The following is a 22,501-nucleotide window of genomic DNA, read 5'->3' as shown; positions in this document are numbered from 1 at the left end:
CAAGAGTTTGCTGTATTTTTACAGTACAATTGTAATTATTGATTTACAGTACTCTTGTAAATTTACAGTCTTACTGGCAACCAAAATTGCCAGTAAGTTACTGTAAATTTTACAGCAATTCTTTACAGTGTGGAATTGAATAACTCCTTATTTTCCTGCGGTATCATTGATTTGATTGCACAGATACTATTTAAACTAAACTGAGCTGGACGATGCCATCACTGAATTCAATAATGAAATGCCTTTAACTGAAAATTGAGTGTTTAATCTTATCATTTTACATTATTGACACTATTCTCCTATTCTGATATTGTTAAGGTGCTTTGACACAATCTGTATTGTTAAAAGCGCTATATAAATAAAGGTGACTTTGACTTTGCTTATATTCAGGTGTTAAGCAGGTTTTCTTTTACAGATAAAATGAGCCAAAAAAGAGATTTAACTCAGACTGAAAAGTCAAAAAATATTAAATCCCCATGAGAAATATTCAAAACTAATGCAATACAGAAACTGCTAAGTTAAGACATGACCATTGGACAGTGAAATGCTCATTGCGCCAGTGGCGTCAGAAGAAAACAGGTGGAGAAGAAAATACACGTTCACTGCAAAAGAATGAAGAATTAATGTGAAGAATTAGGTGAGAAACCATCAGGAAACATTTAGTCTCCAGCGCCACCATTTTCCAGAACTGCAACCTTCCCGGAGTCTCCAGAAGAACAAGCTGTCAGGTTCTCAGAGACTTTGCTTGGCTAAAAAATCCTGAAAAATGACCCTCACTTAATAATAACATGCTGAAGTATTGTGAAATATATTAAGGTTTTATGGAACGATAAGTTGAGCATGACACATACACGACTTGTTAAAGTGAAAGTGAAGCTCGCAGCCTGTGTGAAATGTGCTCGGCTATACCTCTCATTCTGCACCAATACAGATGTGTTTTGCTTGTTTACGTTAATTACATCATGAGTCACTTTGGAATATGAGTCGCAGCACGTTTCGGATGATAAAAACACTGCTTTATCTCTATTATAGATCAGTGTGAACAAACTGTGTGGGTCTTTAGAGGACACACAGATTCTCCCGGGGTTTCACTCTCATCACTTTGAAAAACTGGTTTCATTAGTTTTCGAAAATTATTATATAAATAAAATACTGACATATACCAATTTAAAGTATTTTGCAGCCATTCATTCTAGACTAGATCAGATGGCATTGAGACATTGTGTACTTCAGTACAGACGAAACTCAAAGCATTGGTTTAATCCTTCAGTTTTTTCAGATTTACACACAACTCTCTTTCAGATCTTTTCTTCTTGTCCTGCAGCTGTGAATCGGTGAAGGACGATGGGTGTTGAAGGTCTGCTTCTGAGATCACTGGAGAAGCTGTTAAATGCTGATCTGAAGCTGTTTCAGTGGCACTTAGTGAACGATCATGAGCGTATATCTAAGTCTGAAATGGAGGACGCAGATAGGTTAACAACAGTGGATAAGCTGATGGCGTGTTTTAGACCAGAAGAAGCAGTGAAGATCACAGTCGGCATCCTGAGGAAGATGAACCAGAATCATCTGGCTGAACGACTGGAGAACAAACACAAGCAAGGTATCTCACTGTGACTGTAACGTGTAACTGTTTAGCAGTGTTTGACTTACACTGTCCTCTTTCACAGCACCGCCACAGCCCCCAGAGGATTTCCTCATGACTTTTCTTTGTCTTTTGAACTCTCAGCTGAGTCCCAGTTCTATTTGTTTAGAACTACAAACATGAATAAAGTGTTAAAAACTACAAACATGGCATAGATGCAGGACGATGGTTAAGAGAGGTTTAGATTAAGGGTTTTGTGTGATTAATATATATATACTGTATATAAATAATGTTTTGCACATTATATTTAATCTGCAACAATATTGTGAAAGAAAGTTCTCGACGTGAAAAACCCACCAGTGTCAGACCAACATGCCTCTTCATTTCTGTACAGTATGTTAAGAAATTAAAAATAAATGTGGAGGCTGTTAACTGTGACAAGATGATTGACAGGACTGTTTAACCCCTTAACTGTCACTCACCGTTTTGAACAGAGACATTATAGTGCACTATCCAAACTTAATTTTTTATAATTCATGAATGAAAATATTTTGTAACATGATTTTAATGTACCATTTACATGGTAATGCAATGTCTGATTTTAAAATGGGTTTCAAAGGATGAATTTTGAAATTTTAAGTTTTCTACTGATAAATAATTTCTTATGATTTCTAATTCGTGATAGAGAAAAAGGCAACTAAGAAGACTTTCTGTGACAAAGGTCAGAATTCATGTCATGATGTAGATTTTTTTCAGGTGCACTCTTGTCATAAACAGAGGTGTCAAATCCAGGGTCAGAAAGTAAAAGTCCTGCCATGTGTTTATTCCACCCATGAACTCAGCAGCTGATTTCACCAGAGGAGGAACCAACTCATTCCTTTCAAGTCACAAACGAGTCTCGAGTCAAATCCCAAGACCTCAACGAGTTGAGGTAATTAAGAGATAATTGAGAGACTAATTAAATGATGATTGTGCATTAGTGATGAACACCTGCTGTTACTGTGAATCACAGAGGATCAGATGTTGATGTTTTATTGGTTAAAATGATACCACCATCATGTAGATCAGTGTTTGCTTTAGTTGGGCTCTTGACCCTTGACTCCTGTGTTAGATCTCTCTGTAGCAATGCATGTGCTGTTGTAAAGCGGAGAGATCAGTGCTGTGCAGTGAGCAACTGTTAGTTGTTTTCATATGATGAGGTAATCATCAGGTGCTTACCTGTTTGCATCCAATATACTGTGTATATATATATGTATATATATATATATGTTTAATAGTAAATTCCTGCAGTTTTGTAACAGCTGAACGTCAGTAAATAAACCAAAGAGAGACACCTTCATGATGTTCATTCAAGTGACATAAAAGCCAAAAGCTCATCTGCTTCCTCAAGCTTTTAATTCAGCAATGTGCAAATGTTTGTTGTGAAGCAATATTGCAATTGCTTAAAAGCAATCCATTCTCAGTTACTAAAAGGGTCAAGAGCCCAACTAAAGCAAACACTGATCTCCATGATGGTGGCATCATTTTAACCAATAAAACATCAACATCTGATCCTCTGTAATTCTCAATAACAGCAGGTGTTCATCACTAATGCACAATCAACATTTAATTAGTCTCTCAATTATCTCTTAATTACCTCAACTCGTTGAGGACTTGGGATTTGACTCGAGACTCGTTTGTGACTTGAAAGGAATGAGTTGGTTCCTCCTCTGGTGAAATCAGCTGCTGAGTTCATGGGTGGAATAAACACATGGCAGGACTTTTACTTTCTGACCCTGGATTTGACACCTCTGGTCATAAATTAATCTATTACTTTTCCTACATAATTTTTTAACAGAAAAAGTGGTAAAATACCTATTTAGGAGTCTTAGACCTTTCCAACGATATATAGTTTGTCATGATTAGATTAGGATTTAATTGTAAAATAGTGAAGTAAAGGTAGGCGTCCCACAGGGTGGACAGTGACAGTTAAGAGGTTAAACGGTGCAGTTCAATAAAGATCCGATTATAATGAAGTAGTTTGTCCCAAAGCTTCCCTACAACAGCAGATTCACTGAGAATCATTCAGTATCAGAACTGATGTAGCAGATTCACTGAGAAGGGTCTGCTGCAGACATTCCCTGTGTCCCAATGTGCATACTATCCACCCTATCTGCCCTAAATAGTATTGAAAATTACTAATATCACACAGAATTTAGAATGGATAGTATGCACATTGGGACGCAGGCATGCACTTGTTCTCAGACTCAGACTTTATTATTTTATTTATTTATTTTTAATCAAATCTCTCAACATTTTACAACAGTACACTGTAAAAAAATGATTCACTATATTTACTCAATAAAATTGAGGTAACAATTTGCACTTAATTTTTTTGAGTAGATTCTATCCTATATATTGAGTAAAGAGTACCTAAATTTTACAGCTATGACAAACTAAAAGAATTTAAGTAATGTCTACCTAATATTTTTCATTAAATTACATAACTAATTACTTATAAAAATTGAGTAACATTAACTCTATTGTTAGTAGGCAACAGTTCATCGCTGTAAAACCCAACAAGTTAGGGTAACAAACCGTTTGAGTAAACCGATTGCCTTAAACCATTTAAGTTTTTAAAACTAACAATTATGAGTGCTCTGAACTTATTTCAGTCAGACATCTACAGAACATCTTATTGAGAATTAACTAAGGTTTAGATGTTGATTTATTGTTTCAATTGAAGTAACCATGTTAGAGATCAGTGTCTGCTTTAGTTGGGTTCTTGACCCTTGACTTCTGTGTTAGATGGGTTTTTTTTTTTTCTTTGGTTGTTGTAACCATGTGTTCCTCGAACATATTCGTTACAGCTCGAAACCCAGAGGAAATGATCGGTAGTTGGTTGTCATATGTTTATAATGACAATCATCTGTAAGTGAACTGATCTCATTGAGAGTAAGCGCAGACTCGTTGTGTGTCTAATCTCTGGTTAAATGAATGTTGCACTGATTACAGTAAAAGTGTTTGTTACAGTCAGTTAACAAAGGAGTTTCTAAACAGTTTGTCCACAAAAAGTTTCAATCTATGGCAGCAACTGGACTCACACAGACATCAAGAATCAGCTTATGAACCTCAACAATGGTGACCATTAAAAGAAAATAAAAATCATGCTGCAATGCATGCTGGGAGCCATGGATGAGTTTTGTACTATGCTAGTACCCAGCATGATTTTTCTTTTCTTTTAATGGTCACCATTGTTGAGGTTCACAAGCTGATTCTTGATGTCTGTGTGAGTCCAGTTACTGCCATAGATTGAAACTTTTTGTGGACAAACTGTTTAGAAACTCCTTTGTTAACTGACTGTCACAGAAACACTTTTACTGTAAGCAATGCAACATTCACTTAACCAGAGATTAGACACACAACGAGTCTGTGCTCACTTTCAATGAGATCAGTTCACTTACAGATGATTGTCATTATAAACATATGACAACCAACAACCGATCATTTCCTCTGGGTTTTGATCTGTAACAAATATGTTTGAGAAACACATGGTTACAACAACCAGAGAAAAAAAAAACCATCTAACACAGAAGTCAAGGGTCAAGAACCCAACTAAAGCAGACACTGATCTCTAACAAGGTTACTTCAATTGAAACAATAAATCAACATCTAAACCTTAGTTAATTCTCAATAAGATGTTCTGTAGATGTCTGACTGAAATAAGTTCAGAGCACTCATAATTGTTAGTTTTAAAAACTTTAATGTTTTAAGGCAATCGGTTTACTCAAATGGTTTGTTACCCTAACTTGTTGGGTTTTACAGCGATGAACTGTTGCCTACTAACAATAGAGTTAATGTTACTCAATTTTTATAAGTAATTAGTTATGTAATTTAATGAAAAATATTAGGTAGACATTACTTAATTTCTTTTAGTTTGTCATAGCTGTAAAATTTAGGTACTCTTTACTCAATATATAGGATAGAATCTACTCAAAAAAATTAAGTGCAAATTGTTACCTCAATTTTATTGAGTAAATATAGTGGATTACTCAATTTTATTGAGTAAATATAGTGAATCATTTTTTACAGTGTAGGCAGGCAGTGAAGACTATACAAAATAAAGTAAATTACAATGTCACTTGCAATCCTCACTTGCACTCTCTGCTACCTGCGCTGTCACTTGCAGTCGATAGGAATTGTACGAGACGCTGTGGTGGTTAAACGATTAAAACTAATTTAGTAAAATAACGTACAGGGTCCTCCTGCAAGTCATCTGTAGGACAAAAAAAAAGACAAGATCCGCAAATCCGTGGCTACAGAACAGCAGAATATGAACGCAATGCGCAAAGTGTCTCGTTAAGCGCTTTTAAACCTCCCGCAGAAAACCACAAACACTTATGGATTAATGTATTAAAATAGTGCTATTAAAAGATCAAATTTTATATATAGTTTATTAATTTAATGTACTACAAGGCAAGCAGATGGCCATGAACACAACGAGCAAACTTTGACTTGATAACGAGTCGGTGGTCTGTTAAGCAGCTACTGCTGGTGAAGGTTTACCAAACGGGACACGTGCAGGACTCTGCTTTAAACTGCTTTGCGTCTCTCCGTCAGATAACCTCACGTCTATGATGCTTCATTACAGCTGTTCCTGAAGCCCTGATCTCTGTACTGAGTTTACAAATTACACATTGAAACAAGTACATATACCTGGATGATGTGATTTGAATGTTTTATTCAATAAGAGACATGACAAATTTAGTGAATTAAATGTACTGAATCTCTGTGTTTGTATTCCAGCTCAGATGAGCAGCGGTGGTCACACTGGAGTCAGTGATGATCTTGCTCAGATGGGAGTGGCTGTAAATGCTCCTGTACTCGCTGGAAACACCATCACAGGCCCAGTGACCATCAACTACAGCACTGCAGGACACGGTACTGATATCATCAGGTGGAACCGATCCTCAGTAAAATACAGAAGTAAATTAGAGGAACTCCAGGAAGATTCCTCCAGGAAAAAAGTTGGAAATATCTATTTCTCTAAGTACAAGATTGGCTCTGGAGGAAGTGGCACAGTATATCTTGGTCTGAAGGAAGATGGCACTGAGGTGGCCATTAAACAAATAATCAAGGACCAACAGGAAAGCAAATACTTTGAAAATGAACTAAAGCATCTACAGGATTTAAATCTTGAGAGCAAGAACATCGTCAGGTATGTGGACTTCGCAGAGGATGAAGACTTTTACTATCTTGCACTACAGCTTTGTGAATATGATCTGGAGGATTACATGGAAATTATTCGTCAGGAAGAACAAAAAGACAAAGACACTGCTTTGAGGAAAGTAGTGGAGGAGATTCTTCATGGCCTTCAAGTTCTTCACCGTGCTGGAGTGATACATCGCGATATAAAGCCTGGAAATATTTTGATAGGTATTACAGGTTTTATTTACGGCTTTTGTGGCTTTACAAGAGATTTATCAAAGTAATGTTATACTTTGTATTTAAGGTGACTTAAAAACTCTGCACTATTCTCTCAACAGATTCAGGAAAAAATGCAAGGCTGGCCGACTTCGGCTTGAGTCGTACACTGGAGGACGGCAGAAGCACACTGCATACTGCTAGAGCTGGTACTCGTGGCTGGGAAGCAACCGAGATCCTGAATCAACACAGAGGTTACAAGAAGAGCTCAGACATCCAGGTTTGTAAGATATCATGCATTAGCTGCAAAGATCATCTAGCTTTAAACTCTAATATTTTAAGTTCACTGTAAAAAATTGCTGTAAAATTTACAGAAACTTACTGGCAATTTTGGTTGCCAGTAAGACTATTGATTTACAGAACTTTTGTAAATTTACAATTACATTTGTACTGTAAAAATACAGCAAACTCTTGCATGCTGTAAAATTGTTGGGATGGTGTGTATTTCTTAATATAAAACTGCAAACACTTAATTTGTAATAGTGAAGTTACTAAAAACATGACTTTAACTTAAATCGTTGCAGTTTATTATCAGCTATAGCCAGTGTTGGGATGGTTACTTTGAAAATGTAATAGGTTACAGATTACAAGTTACCCTACTTAAAATGTAATAAGTAGTGTAACTTTTCAATTACTTTATTAAAGTAATGTAACTGATTAAATTTGATTACTTTTTGATAACTTTTTGAAATTTCAATGTTTTCAACTGTTAATCATTTTGAAACATGTATAGCAGACAGGGTTACACAACCTTACAGTAGTGCTCAACAAATCCTTATTTTAATCTCCCAAAAACCTAAACAGTTATCAAGCCAGTATGATGTCATATTGCTCAGGCCCCTCCCACAACCTCTGATGTACTGTCCCATATTAGCATATTTCCACCCTCAGCCAGTTGTACGAAAGTCTGTCATTTTCTCCGCGCTTAAGCAGCTGTAGCGACAACAATGTCTTGTAAGCAATGCAGGTATTTTGTTGTTAGATGTAGAAGAATATAAGAGTCCTAATTTTCCTAACTTTGATCAATTTAATTCATCCTTGCTGAAAAAAAAATATTACTGACCACAAAACTTTTGAATGTACAGGAGACAGTAAATTCAGAATAAACAAACTGAATGAATTACTTTAAAAATTATTTGAGAATTAACAGAAGTTTATTTGTTTTATTGAAAGCGTTTAGTTTGACCTCACCATTGTGGCGGTCAGGGTTTGCTTTAGTTGGACTCTTGACCCTTGATTTATAATTTTAGCTTTTTTCTGTCTGTTGTAACTGTGTTTGTAAAGCACATTTGTTATAGCAAGAAAAGCCAGGAAATTTTGTGACTGTGTGATTTTGATTGTTTATTGATAATGACATAATCATTATCTAGTGGCCTGATTCACTGATCTCATTCAGAGGCTGATCTTTAAAGACATGGTGTGGATTTTTTTTGGTTAATTTGGTGTTTACGATCGCTATATGACCCTGGATAAGATGGCAAACTGCTACTGGCAAATTTTAATAACATCTTATGCACAAAACCTTTAGTACAACGGAAACATTTAGACACACACAGACAAGAATCGGCGTATGAATCTCAACAACGGTGACAATCAACAAAATAAATAAACAGATCAACTCTGAACATCACAAAACATGCTACTAAAACTCAACACAAAAAAAGCAAAAATAAAAGCACAGAAAAAAACTAAGATGAAAATTTGATGGTCAAGAGCCCAACTAAAGCAAACCCTGACCGCCACAATGGTGAGGTCAAACTAAACGCTTTCAATAAAACAACTAAACTTTTGTTAATTCTCAAATAATTTTTATAGACATATGACAGAAATAAAGTCAAATTGTAATGTGTGAAGCTGGTAATGCTGTTTGTGGAGTTGTTTAATCAGATCTTGAGAGATTTAATGATGTCTTGTATTTCAGTTGAGTTCATCTAAGGCTGTGGCTGAAGTCAGTTGTAGTTCTTGTTTCTCTTTCATTCAGTGATTCTGCTTGTTAACAGCAGGTGTTATCTATAAGGAGAGTAAATATTTAACTGAACTGTATTATTTTGCACAAGAGAGATCTGTTAGTTTAATGTAGTTTTGTGGTGGAGAGTAGAGCCTGTGCTTCAGTCAATGATGAGCCAATAACACTGATGTTCTGCTGCTTTATTTAAAGACAGTAACTGTAGAGTTGCTGATACAGTGATGATCTCTTCGTTAAGTGTTTTAACACAGGGGTTCTCAACCTTTTGCAAGCTGGGCCCCCCCAAAGCTGGTTCATTGCAGACATTAATATTATTATTATTATTATTATTATGAGTAGTAGTAGGCCTATCATCATTACTAGGCTATTGCTATATAATTATATGAGGTTACATGCTTTATTGTTGTTGTTGTTATTATTATTATTATTATCATCAGTATAGGCCTATTATCATTACTAGGCTATTGCTATAATTGGGAATTGGCACCAGACGGCTGATATTAATTTATGCTTTATTATTGTTATTATTACTAGGCCTAATAGTAGGCATCATCTGCATTTTTTACAGAAGCTTGCAGGTAGGTGATGTTAATGTGAGACCTGAGCCTGCTTTGCCTTTCAAAGATCCTCAATTCTTGGCTCAATGTTTGATAAACATAGCCTCAAATCATCCTCGATTTGTGCACGATTGCGGTATTTCATTTTGAGTGCAGTCATTTTTGAGAATCCTGCCTCACACAAATATGTGGACGCGAAAGGAAGGAGAATCTTCAAGGCGACGTCACAGAATTCAGGATATTCCTGCATCAGTACTGCCCAGAATGATGAAAGAGGGCAGGAGCTAAAGAGTTCCTTCAGTCTACTGTCACTCTTCAGCTCAATAAGCTGTTCCTGCATATCAACTGATAGCTCGTTTGCTGTGCACACAAACGGATCTCGAACCCATGCAAACGAGTGATAATCCTCTTTAAAGTACGTCGCAAATTGTTTTCTCATTGCTGACAGGTGCTCAGGCGCTGATTGAAATAGGGAGGAGAAATCGTGTGACGTGCCTGCATCAGTGATAAAGTCTGCAAGGCTGGGGAACATGTCGCAGTTCCCTCGACTGATGCGGCCATGCCAGAGCTCTAGTTTTTGTGTGAAGGCATGCACTTTGTCTGCAAGGAGCAAAATATGAGTTTCGCGGCCTTGCAAAGACAGGTTGAGGCCGTTCAAGCGGTCAAATATATCGACCAAATAGGACAGAGACGCAAGCCACATAGTGTCATCCATATGCTTCGCCAGATCTGATTTGATTTCTGTCAAAAACCACTTCGCCTCCTCTCGCAGCTCATACAACCGCTGTAACACCCGCCCCCTGGAGAGCCAGCGAACTTCAGTGTGCAGAAGCAGCTGTTCGTGCCCTGACCCCATCTCCTGGCAGAGGACCCCAAACAAGCGAGAGTTTAGCGGCCGTGATTTGATGAGATTTATCATTTTCACGGATTGGTTCAGCACGGAGTCAAAAAGAACCGGCATTTCTTTAGCAGCTAGTGCTTCGCAATGGACCATGCAATGTGTCCATTTCACAAGTGGAGCTACTTGCTGAACGCGAGCAGCTAGGCCACGCTCACGCCCCGTCATTGCCTGCGCACCATCAATGCATAGGCCAACGCATCGGTCCCAAGCCAAACCATTTTCACGGATAAAAATATCAAGGACATTGAAAATGGCTTCTCCTGTAGTGTGCGACTGAAGAGGCCGGCAAAACAGGACATCCTCCTCAATCACCTTGTCCCGCAGATACCTGACATAGGTGAGGAGCTGTGCCTGCCCAGCAATATCAGTGGATTCGTCCAGCTGCAGCACGTAGTAAGGACTCTTTTTTACAAACTCTATCAGTTGCTCTCTGATATCGTTGGACATGTCTACAATTCATTTGTGTAGAGGGAGAATAGCAGTGGGGAGAGAACGCAGCCCTGAGGAGCTCCAGTGCTGATGGTGCGGGTGCTGGATGTGTGTTTTCCCAGCCTCACAAGCTGCTGCCGGTCTGTCAGGAAGCTGGTGATCCACTGACAGATGGAGGTGGGTACAGAGAGCTGAGTCAGTTTGTTCTGAAGGGTGTCCGGGATGATGGTGTTGAAAGCGGAGCTGAAGTCCACAAACAAGATCCTTGCATAAGTCCCTGGTTTGTCCAGATGTTGCAGGATGTAGTGCAGTCCCATATTAACTGCATCATCCACAGATCTGTTTGCTCGGTAAGCAAACTGTAGGGGGTCCAGCAAGGGTCCAGTAATGTCCTTCAGGTGGGCCAACACCAGTCTCTCAAATGACTTCATGACCACAGAAGCAACAGGTCTGTAGTCATTAAGTCCTGTGATTTTTGGTTTCTTGGGTACAGGGATGATGGTGGAACATTTGAAGCAGGAGGGCACTACACACAGCTCTAGTGATCTGTTGAAGATCAGTGTGAAGATGGATGATAGCTGGACAGCACTGGCTTTGAGGCAGGCTGGAGAGACACCGTCTGGGCCTTTGGCTTTCCTTATCTTCTGCTTTCTGAAGACTTTGCATACATCATCTTCACAGATCTTGAGTACAGGCTGAGAAACAGTAGGGGAGGGAGGGTGAGGGTGTGAATGGCTGTGCTGTGAGACGGTCGGAGCGGGTGTGGGGTGTCAGACCAGTCTTTTCAAACCTGCAGTAGAACTCGTTCAGGTCTTCAGCCAGTTGTTGATTGGCCTCAGTGCTGGGGGATGGGCTCTTGTAGCTGGTGATGGCTTTCAGGCCTTTCCACACTGATGTAGAATCATTGCTTGAAAGCTGTTTTTTTAGCTTTCCAGAGTAGTTTAATTTTGCCACTCTTATCTCCCTATTCAGTGTGTATTTGGCCTGTTTGTACAAGGCTTTGTCCCCACTCCTGTAGGCGTCCTCTTTGGCCTGGCGAAGCTGTTTGAGTTTTGCACTGAACCAAGGTTTGTCATTGTTAAATGTTAAATAAGTCCTGGTGGGTACACACATGTCCTCACAGAAACTGATAAAGGACGTCACGGTGTCAGTAAGCTCGTCCAGATCAGTAGCTGCAGCCTCAAAAACACTCCAATCAGTAAGTTCGAAGCAGGCCTGTAAATCCTGCTCTGCTTCAGCAGTCCATCTCTTTACAGTTTTTACTACAGGCTTAGCAGATTTGAGTTTCTGCCTGTAGGCTGGTAGGAGATGAACCAAACAGTGATCAGAGAGTCCCAGCGCTGCACAGGGAACAGAGTGATATGCATCCTTTAAGACAGTGTAGCAGTGGTCCAGTATATTTCTGTCTCTGGTGGGGCATGTGATGTGCTGTCTATACTTAGGCAGTTCACGGGTGAGATTAGCTTTATTAAAATCACAGAGAATGATAATGAAAGAGTCCGGATAACGCTGCTCTGTGTGTGTGATTTGATCGGCCAGCAGTTCTAGTGCCGCGCTCACGCGCGCGTCAGGAGAATATACACACTCACCAGAATAAACGAGGAAAACTCCCGCGGTGAATAAAAAGGCTTAAAGTTAATAATGAGAGCTTCCAAATTTGGGCAGCACATCATCTTTAAAACTGTCATGTCTGTACACCAGCCTTCATTGATATAAAAACATAATCCACTGCCTCTCGTTTTCGCCGAGGACTCGGTGACACGGTCTGCTCTGAACAGCTGGAAGCCCGTTAGATGAAGCGCGCTGTCCAGGATGGCTCCGTTCAGCCAGGTTTCCGTGAAGCAAAGCGCAGTGGAGTTTAAAAAGTCCTTGTTTGTGAGGGTGAGGAGTCGTAGTTCGTCTGATTTATTTGCCAGGGAGCGAGTTAGTTTCTAGTAAAGTACCAAGCAGCGACAAACCATGGCTGCCATCCGCGGCGCCATCTTGAGGACAGTTCAACAAACAAGTTAATAATATTAAGTCACTTACATTTTAGACGAAATAATGACTGTTTTGGTCTATTTTAGCAGCGAAAATAGATCCGATGAATCCAAACAAATATCTCACAGCAACACTCAATCGTGTTTTGAATGATTCAGTGTTTTGAACGAATCGGTTGAGTCAAAGATTCAATGACCCATGCACAAACATCTGTCTCATTCTTGATGAATCGGCCGTTTGAACGAATTGTTTGAATGAACGACTCAATGACTCGCTTAATAAAACCACTTATCACCTGCATTTGCGCTCACTATCGACAAATCAATCAAATTTGTTCAAAACTCTTTTTTTTAAATCAGTCCAAACACATTTTCATTTTTATTCAGGAGTTATGTACAGTCGTGGCCAAAAGTTTTGAGAATGACACAAATATACATTTTCACAAAGTCTGCTGCTTCAGTGTTTTTAGATCTTTTTGACAGATGTTACTATGGTATACTAAAGTATAATTATTTGTATTTCATAAGTGTCAAAGGCTTTTATTGACAATTACATTAGGTTTATGCAAAGACTCAATGTTTGCAGTGTTGATCCTTCTTTTTCAAGACCTCTGCACTCCGCCCTGGCATGCTGTCAATCAACTTCTGGGCCACATCCTGACTGATGGCAGCCCATTCTTGGATAATCAATGCTTGGAGTTTGTCAGAATTTGTAGGTTTTTGTTTGTCCACCCTCCTCTTGAGGATTGACCACAAATTCTCAATGGGATTAAGGTCTGGGGAATTTCCTGGCCATGGACCAAAATTTTTGATGTTTTGTTCCCCGAGTCACTTAGTTATCACTTTTGCCTTATGGCAAGGTGCTCCTTCATGTTGGAAAAGGCATTGTTCATCATTAAACTGTTCTTGGATGGTTGGGAGAAGTTGCTCTTGGAGAATGTTTTTGTGTCATTCTCAAAACTTTTGTCTTCTAAAGTTGATTCAGCTGCGGGATCGAGGCGCCTGCAGTGCAGAGCTTGCTCAGGAATGGCAGCAGGCAGGTGTGAGTGCATCTGCGTGCACAGTGAGGTGAGGACTTTTGGATGATGGCCTGGTGTCAAGAAGGGCAGCAAAGAAGCCACTTCTCTCCAGGAAAAACATCAGGGACAGATTGATCTTCTGCAGAAAGTATCGTGAATGGACTGCTGAGGACTGGGGCAAAATCATATTCTCCGATGAAGCCCCTTTCCGATTGTTTGGGGCATCTGGAAAAAGGCTTGTCAGGAGAAGAAAAGGTGAGCGCTACCATCAGTCCTGTGTCATGCCAACAGTAAAGCATCCTGAGACCATTCATGTGTGGGGTTGCTTCTCATCAAAGGGAGTGGGCTCACTCACAATTCTGCCCAAAAACACAGCCATGAATAAAGAATGGTACCAAAACACCCTCCAACAGCAACTTCTTCCAACAATCCAACAACAGTTTGGTGAAGAACAATGCATTTTCCAGCACGATGGAGCACCGTGCCATAAGGCAAAAGTGATAACTAAGTGGCTCGGGGACCAGAACGTTGAAATTTTGGGTCCATGGCCTGGAAACTCCCCAGATCTTAATCCCATTGAGAACTTGTGGTCAATCCTCAAGAGGCGGGTGGACAAACAAAAACCCACTAATTCTGACAAACTCCAAGAAGTGATTATGAAAGAATGGGTTGCTATCAGTCAGGATTTGGCCCAGAAGTTGATTGAGAGCATGCCCAGTCGAATTGCAGAGGTCCTGAATAAGAACGGCCAACACTGCAAATACTGACTCTTTGTATAAATGTCATGTAATTGTCGATAAAAGCCTTTGAAACGTATGAAGTGCTTGTAATTATATTTCAGTACATCACAGAAACAACTGAAACAAATATCTAAAAGCAGTTTAGCAGCAAACTTTGTGAAAACTAATATTTATGTAATTCTCAAAACTTTTGGCCACGACTGTATATACAAAACTATAACTGTTTATGACAGTATTTTATTGCTAAAAAAAATTAGCAAATTTTTTTTTGTTTTAGTTTTTTTCCCCTCCCATCCTGTAGCCTACTCGCGCCCCACCGGTTGAGAACCACTGTTTTAGCACATACATGTGTGCTATAGCTGATGATAAACTGCAACGATTTGAGTTAAAGTCATGTTTTTAGTAACTTTACTATTACAAATTAAGTGTTTGCAGTTTTATATTAAGAAATATTCCTTCTCAGTGGACTCAAATTAAATAAGTTAACCAACTGTTTACACCATCAACAATTTTACAGCATGCAAGAGTTTGCTGTATTTTTACTGTACAATTGTAATTATTGATTTACATAACTTTTGTAAATTTGCAGTCTTACTGGCAACCAAAATTGCCAGTAAGTGACTGTAAATTTTACAGCAATTTTTTACAGTGTTGCTATAATCCGAAAATCTTAAATTAATAACAACAATCGTAATAGTAATATAATAGTAAAGCTGAATTTTCAGCATCCTTACTGAACTTACTCGATTAAATTCCTCCCTGCTAAATAAAATAATTAATTTCTTAAAAAATAAATTACTGACCCCAAACGCTTGAATGGTAGTGCAGAAATACTGAAAGATTATACAAATATGAAACTTCTATTTTACATTGATTGACTGATTGATTGTTTATATTATTTGTAAACGAGTTACCAGAATAATATTTTTTAAAAATCATAATTTGTGTTTTTAATAAAATAAAGTGTATGAAGATAATTAATGACAGAAATGTCATTTGTTTATGAAGTATTACTGATAAAATGTGATTCTAATCACACAGTTGATTCTTTATAAGCTCTTTGTCTGTTTATTACAGGTTGCTGGGATGTTGGTGTACTACATCCTCTCTGGCGGGAAACATCCTTTTGGGGACGTGAAGGATCGTGAGGAGAACATCAAGACAGGGCAGTACTTTCTTGAAGATTTGCAGTATATAGTAGCAAAGGATCTCGTAGATAGGATGATCAAAAAAGAACTGGCAGAAAGACTGACCATTGATGAGGTCCTAGATCACCCTTACTTCTGGGATGATGACAGGTGAATAATTCATTTTTAAAATATTTTTTATAGAAGCTCAGAGTTTTTGCCGGTTTTATCAATGTAAACTTAAAGTTAGTTTATCTAGTGTATTAGTGTATAAACAATGTATTTGTTTCATCTGCGTGAAAGAATATTCATGATGTTTGCCACCTACAGTACTTCTATGAGATCCATCTAATGCAAACTTTCTTTACATCTTGCATGCTTGAAATAGTTTATTCTGTTTACTCTTGACTCTCCTCTGAATCACTGCCAGGATCTTGTTACTAGATTTTAGGTTGGCATCTATCTTGAGCTGTGAGTCTGAGAATCGTAAAGTAATAGTTCACCCAAATATTACAATTCAGTCATAAGGACCGCTTTTATGATGCCATTTTGTCATTTTAGAGCTGGACAGCCCTCCTTTAGTTTCAATGTATTGACAGGTGTGGCCAGAATATTCACATTTTCTGTGTTCTAGACAGAAATTAAGAAAGCCATAATGATTTGAAATAAAATGAGGGTGAGTAAATGATGACAGAATTTTATTTTTGTTGAACTATCACTTTAAATCTCAAAACACTGCATCGTACCTCATAGAAACATGCATATGGTGTATGCTGGGTTTGAAAGGCACTTTCTGAATGTACACCTATTGCTGAATGAACCTGCTCAGAGACTGAATATTTCTATTTCCTTCAGGCAAGATACAGTCCTTAGAAAGCTGGGTGATAGGCCTGAAATTCAGAAATACGAGACTTTAGCAAAATTTCATGACCTGTACATAAAAGATAAGGAGCACACAGAGGGAAGAGAGCCAACAGCAACACTGACCATTGACGAGGCCTTCGATGTACTTAAAATTGAGAATGAGAAGAAGTAGGTTACTTATATATATCTACCATAATATACATGTATTTTGCTTAAATTACATTTATTTTAAATTACATTTGTGTAGTTAACACAACAAAATGTGATTTATGTGTTCTTTAACGCGCTCATGTTTTGTCCTTCAGGAGAAATGACATTATTGCTACAGTGGGTGAGGATTTAAATGACCTTTGGAAGCTCTTCAACACTGCGGAGGAGGTCACAAAGGAAAACGTTTTTTTGATTGGCAATCAGAGGTAAGTGAATGAAAGTGTAAGTATGAGCTGAGAAATATCTGTTTGTTTTTAACATTGTATGTTTTATTTGCAGCTTTCAAATATATGGCCAGATGTTAACAAAAAGATTCTGGGGGATGTTCTTGGCCTGCTGCGTTTTTTGCGCAACAAACTAGTGCATACGTAAGTGAGACAAAATATTCATCCAGATCCCAGTTATATCTTTATTTCTGTCATTTGTCTTTTTATGAGTGTCAAACTGATCTGTTTAAGAGGGCTTTGCGCCATTGTATTGAGATTCCAGTTCAGTTCTAGAATTTGAACTGAATTTGAATTGAGAGAGCAAACATGATGCAGAATTGCAATTCAAATATTTACTTAGAGGAAGTAAACAATAAAATGAAATTCAGAGACTCATAGCAAGAAGCTGAATTTGTCAAGATACATTTTTAGGCAGGTAATACACTCTATTTATTTTGTTTGTTTGTTTGTTTGTTTGTTTTAACAGAACAGACTTTAAAGAAAAGAAGATATTTGTTCTCTTCCCAGACTTCTTTATCAGTATACACAGAGTGGCTAAAGACTTGAACTGGAAATACTGCAAATGCAGAGAGGACACAGTATATTATTCTGCATTTGGCACTTAACATGTAATTTAGCGCAGTGCATTCATATTCTGGGCCCATCTCCTTGCCTTATTATCAATAAAGTGTATAAGGATCATCAATAAGGAGTTTTGTCTTTTTAAATCAGTGTATTAGTCCTTTAAACTATTATGTATTTTAACCATTTTCTGTGGGGGATTATCTGTTATGGATTATCCATTGGATTATCTTGGTGCCGTTATCTTTTTTGGTCTATCTTGGAATGAAATAGGTCCTCATTCTCACATCATTCAAATAAATAAATTCAATCAAATATGTAAGGCTGCTTGTTTCTCTCTTTTCTTACTCTCATTCTGATTTTAGCTGAATTAGTTTAAGGTAACTAGTGACCCAATTGACCTATCGGTAAGCCCCGCCCCCCTTAGTTACTGTTGCTCCCTCGGACAAACAAACGGAGTTGCTCACTGTCTTTCAAGACACTTGCGTTCCATGTGGACAACCAGACTGAAGGACAGCTTTTGTCTTCAAGCTGTCAGACTGCTCAACAGCCAGAAGTCCTTTATCTAGTTCTTTATTTCAGTCACTTTAGTACTGTCACTTCAGACACTGAGGCCTCTACCAACAGCACAATGCTTCCTTTGTTTCAGTCTGTAAAGTCTTTGTGTCTCTGATTTAGAAGTTGTAGAACGTTTGTGTAAAGATTTGTTCTACCTTTCTAAAAAAAAATAAAAATAAAAAAGAAGTAGTTTAATATTAACGCTTCAGGCCCAATACCAGTTTATGTTGGGTTCATGAATGATGGCAGTTTGATAGCTAGCCACCCGATCCAGTCCGTATCCAGATCAGATGGTGGATCAGCACCTAGAGATGACCTCTACAGCCCTGAACATCAGCGGAGATCAGGAGATCTAGATGAGCCCCAGAGAAAGATCCCCAGTGAAGACCTCATCATCTACACGGCCATCAGGACAAGACCTCGGGAACCAGATCCTCTGCTCAATCTGATTTTGTTTCAACCTAGAATAGAACTGCTGGTCTCGTTCGGCCAGAGGAGAATGGCACACCATTTCCACTTTTTTAATACTGTAAAGCTGCTTTGACACAATCTGCATTGTAAAAACCACTATATAAATAACAGTGACTTGACTTGACTCTGCAAGTGGTCAGCAAGTGGTCAGCCTCGGGCCAGCAGGGATTGTAGGTGGGGGGAGTGAATGTCCAGTGCTCTCAATACCACGACTGAGGTGCCCTTGAGTAAGACACCAAACCTCCAACTGCTCCCCGGTTAAAAATTACTTCTTTTTTTTTCTGTTTGTTTGTTTGTTTCTACAGATGGAAACAGAGACTTCAATAAAAATTCTGTCATTTACTCACCCTCATGTTGTTCCAAACCCATAAGACTTTGGTTCATCTGTGAAACACAAATTAAGATATTTTAATGAAACCTGAGAGTTTGTTCACCCATTGAGGGTTCAGTTAACCAAAGCTTAGAATATCCTCAAAGGTCGTAAAGGTGTTTTAAAGGTGCCATAGAATGCATTGATACAATGTTTTAAATTGTTCTCTGATATCTACATAGAAGGTATGTGGCTTAGGTAAGGGCAAAACATCTCCAGAAACGGTTTTACATGTCCATTTACAACCCTAGGATTTGTCCCTAGAATGAAATGGTCTGTTATTACCTTATTTGGAGGGGTCATGAATAATAATGTGGAGCACTGCTCTGATTGGCTGTTTCACAGTGCGGCTCATTTCAGTAGCTCACAGCAGGAAGGAAACACAGAAACAAAATATATATTTCAATACTATTTAATACTACTATTTAATACTAATACTACAATTATATCGTGGGGTAATTATATTGTATATAAAATGTAGGCATCAGGGAGCCACTATTAATATGCGGGGCACTGAAACTGCTTTCAAATGCACGATCGCTTTTTAGTTTCACTTTCACTTTTGAGATTTGCAATGGCACATACTCTGTTTATACTATGGAGCGGCAGTACTTGCCACACATTTTACAAGATCAGATGCTTGTCAGTGGTGTTCAGGATCTGTAAATCATTTGTTAAATACAGTTTTCCACTCTATGGCACCTTTAAAAGTATTCCAGATGAATTGAGTGTTTTTTTGTTTTTGTTTTCTTGTGAAGAGATAAGATTGCTTTATGATGAACATATTTAATTTTGGCTTTTATTCACATATAAACACACACATACATAACTGAGACTTATCACAGCACTTACATATCATTGCTCTTTTGTTGGTTTTAATTGTTTCTATTATCCTCATTTATAAGTCGCTTTGGTGAAAAAAAAAGCATCTGCTAAATGCCTAAATGTAATGTAAAAGTTAAGTTGTGACAAAGCAAAACATTTATATATATATATATATATATATATTGACCTACATCAAGTAAAGTTTTGTCTTGTGAGTTGTGACTAAAGAAAATAAACTGATTAAGGTATTATTAAAAATATAGTTTGTACTAAATCAGAAATTTCACTTGAGGAAACTTAATAAAATTGCTTGTAACAAAATTACAGCATTTTTATTTAGTTTTGTCCAAAGTAAAAAAAAAAATATGCTTGGATGTTATAGAAAAAGTTTTTTTTTTTTCCAAAATAAACATTTAAGTTAAATTTAAAAAATAAAATTTAAATAAAAAAAAAAGATTCCTGGTCTCTATAATAATAATAAAAAAAATATATATTTAAACATTGTGTGAATGTATTTCATTTTTATTTATTTTTTTATTTTTTTTCTTGGGCAGAATAACTATTTTGATTGTCATCAAATTAAATTTTAAAATGTCAACCAAATCAAAAGCATAGTTTGAGGAAAACTAATAAATTGACCTGTAACAAATTACAGTCATTTTTAGGTTGCGCCAAAGTATATATTTTTTCAGTGTAATGGTTAACTGCAAGTGATTTATATTTTACAGAGAATGTTTCACAATGATAATTCAGGAATGTTATTTCTATTCATGGTAAATATTTAGCACTCTGTGCTGCCATGCATTTTGCCTTTTTTTATTTTATTTATTTATTTTTTTACAGTGTGGAAAATGATTTTGATAATTTATAATAATAATAAAAAAAAGATATGAAACTTAAGTAATTTTACCTAACTGGAGAAATCAGGTTACATCTACTAACAGTTATGCTTCAGTAAAACTTGTTTTTTCAGGTTGGTTGAATTCAGTTATAATCAGTAATCTTAAATCATTTATTTCATTTCAACAAAACCAGTTATTGTAGATGTTACCAGTTGACGTACAATTTATAAGTTGAACCGACTAAACATTTTTTCCAGTGTGTGATTCAGCTGATCAACCAATGCAGTTTAAAACACACACTATATGTTTATTTTGTTAGGCAGTACATTTTAGGGATAGTTCAGGCCAAAAATGACAATTCTGTCCTCATTTACTCAATGCCATGTTGTTCCAAACCCATAAGATTTTGGTTTCAATACACAAATATATATACTGTATTGACCCGAATATAAGATGATGTTTTTTTTCTTGGAAATGCATCTGAAAAAAACGCGGTCGTCTTATATTCGGGGTCTAGACTTTGACATGTCAATAATACACCCACAACAATAGGTGGCGCTAAATACACATATAACGAGTGTGCCATGAGATAAGTGATGTAATGTGTGTGTGTTGTAAAGATCGCGAGTGAAAACAAAAGAGAAAGAAAAGCTTACAGCGGCATGAGTTGTGACTGTCATGTTAGTCTGATGGGAACAAACTTCCTCTGTAAGTGATTTTAAAACATAAGACAGTACCCAGATTTGAAGACTACAGTAAGATTTCACTTCTACTGTTAATAACATTTTGGTAGACTACTATGAGATGGATAGCCTACCTGTTATTTTTATGGTATATCAAAAAGTGTATATTTTTAAATGTGATTGTTGGTACATTTTACCAGTATTTACCATATTTTCAAAACAAAAATTTAAATAGGAAAAATATGCAATATGAAAATCATTTAAGAAAAAAAATAGAATTAAAAATTTCTCAGTAAAACACAAGATTTGATTTTCAAAAAGTCTTTCTTTACAAGACTACAAAAGGGGGGTCGTCTTATAATCAGGGTTGTCTTATATTCGGGTCAATACGGGTATACGTATATATATATATATATATATTGTTGTGTAAAATACATAAGAATACAATTACCCTGCCTCATTGTTTTATGTATTTAGTAATATGTCTAATAGTGTATTATTTTGTTTATTTCCTGGAAAAGCCTCATATGGGCAATTATGTAACTGCTACATATAGTACATTACTACATATAGTAATACTGCTTATTATATTCATTGTAATAAGAAAGTGGTTTATTAAGAAATACACCACATACTGTATGATATTGTATTTGCTTTTTGAGAAAGTAGTTTATTAAGAAAGAAACCACACGTTATTGTTTTAAGCCTTTATTGAGAAAATGTTTATAACATGTATTAGCAAGAGTATAGCTAGAGATGAAGCATGTATTAGCAAGAGCGTTGAGGAAAGAAGGTGGACAGTACCTCAGCTGGTGTGTTTCAGATGAAGAGAAGAAGACAGCGGAGCAGAGAATCAAGGAGAAGATGCAAGGCTTTTATAAACATCTTCTGAGGGGATTTCCAGTAAGATGTCACAAGACATTGGGATCCACCTGCTGTCTATAAGAGACTGAAGTGTGATGATGAGATCAGATGCTGCTTCGAGACCATCTGAAGAGCTCTCCGGCACCAGAACCATCGCTGATATTGCCTTGAGCAAAGAACTTTTTCATATTTATACTTTAGTTAATACTTATAAACAGTAGTTGTAGAATATTTGTACTGCTTACTTACTAACTGTAATAATA

At 37.2% G+C, this 22,501-nt stretch overlaps 1 protein-coding gene across 1 annotated transcript; it reads left to right on the top strand.

Moving 5' to 3' along the window:
• The first annotated feature begins 1,344 nt into the window (after positions 1-1,344).
• LOC131531078 (serine/threonine-protein kinase/endoribonuclease ire-1-like) lies at positions 1,345-17,825 on the top strand. The gene is made up of 8 exons (XM_058761625.1): positions 1,345-1,600; positions 6,368-6,997; positions 7,108-7,265; positions 15,714-15,934; positions 16,619-16,795; positions 16,933-17,043; positions 17,117-17,205; positions 17,531-17,825. The coding sequence occupies exons 1-7, from the start codon at positions 1,345-1,347 to the stop codon at positions 17,196-17,198; spliced, it is 1,635 nt and encodes a 544-aa protein (XP_058617608.1). The 3' UTR covers positions 17,199-17,205; positions 17,531-17,825.
• Positions 17,826-22,501: the final 4,676 nt, after the last annotated feature.

Source organism: Onychostoma macrolepis, chromosome 22, assembly GCF_012432095.1.
Source record: "Onychostoma macrolepis isolate SWU-2019 chromosome 22, ASM1243209v1, whole genome shotgun sequence".
NCBI classification, from domain to species: domain Eukaryota; kingdom Metazoa; phylum Chordata; class Actinopteri; order Cypriniformes; family Cyprinidae; genus Onychostoma; species Onychostoma macrolepis.
Note: the sequence above shows the minus strand (reverse complement) of the source record. Positions and strands in the feature narration are given on the sequence as shown.

What these genes read in the sequence shown, in the direction of transcription:
- LOC131531078 (XM_058761625.1), top strand. Translation starts at nt 1,345, where the DNA reads ATGGGTGTTGAAGGTCTGCTTCTGAGATCACTGGAGAAGCTGTTAAAT. An exon ending in TACTTCTGGGATGATGACAG is followed by an intron (nt 15,935 to 16,618) that starts GTGAATAATTCA and finishes TATTTCCTTCAG; the next exon opens with GCAAGATACAGTCCTTAGAA. An exon ending in AAAATTGAGAATGAGAAGAA is followed by an intron (nt 16,796 to 16,932) that starts GTAGGTTACTTA and finishes TTTGTCCTTCAG; the next exon opens with GAGAAATGACATTATTGCTA.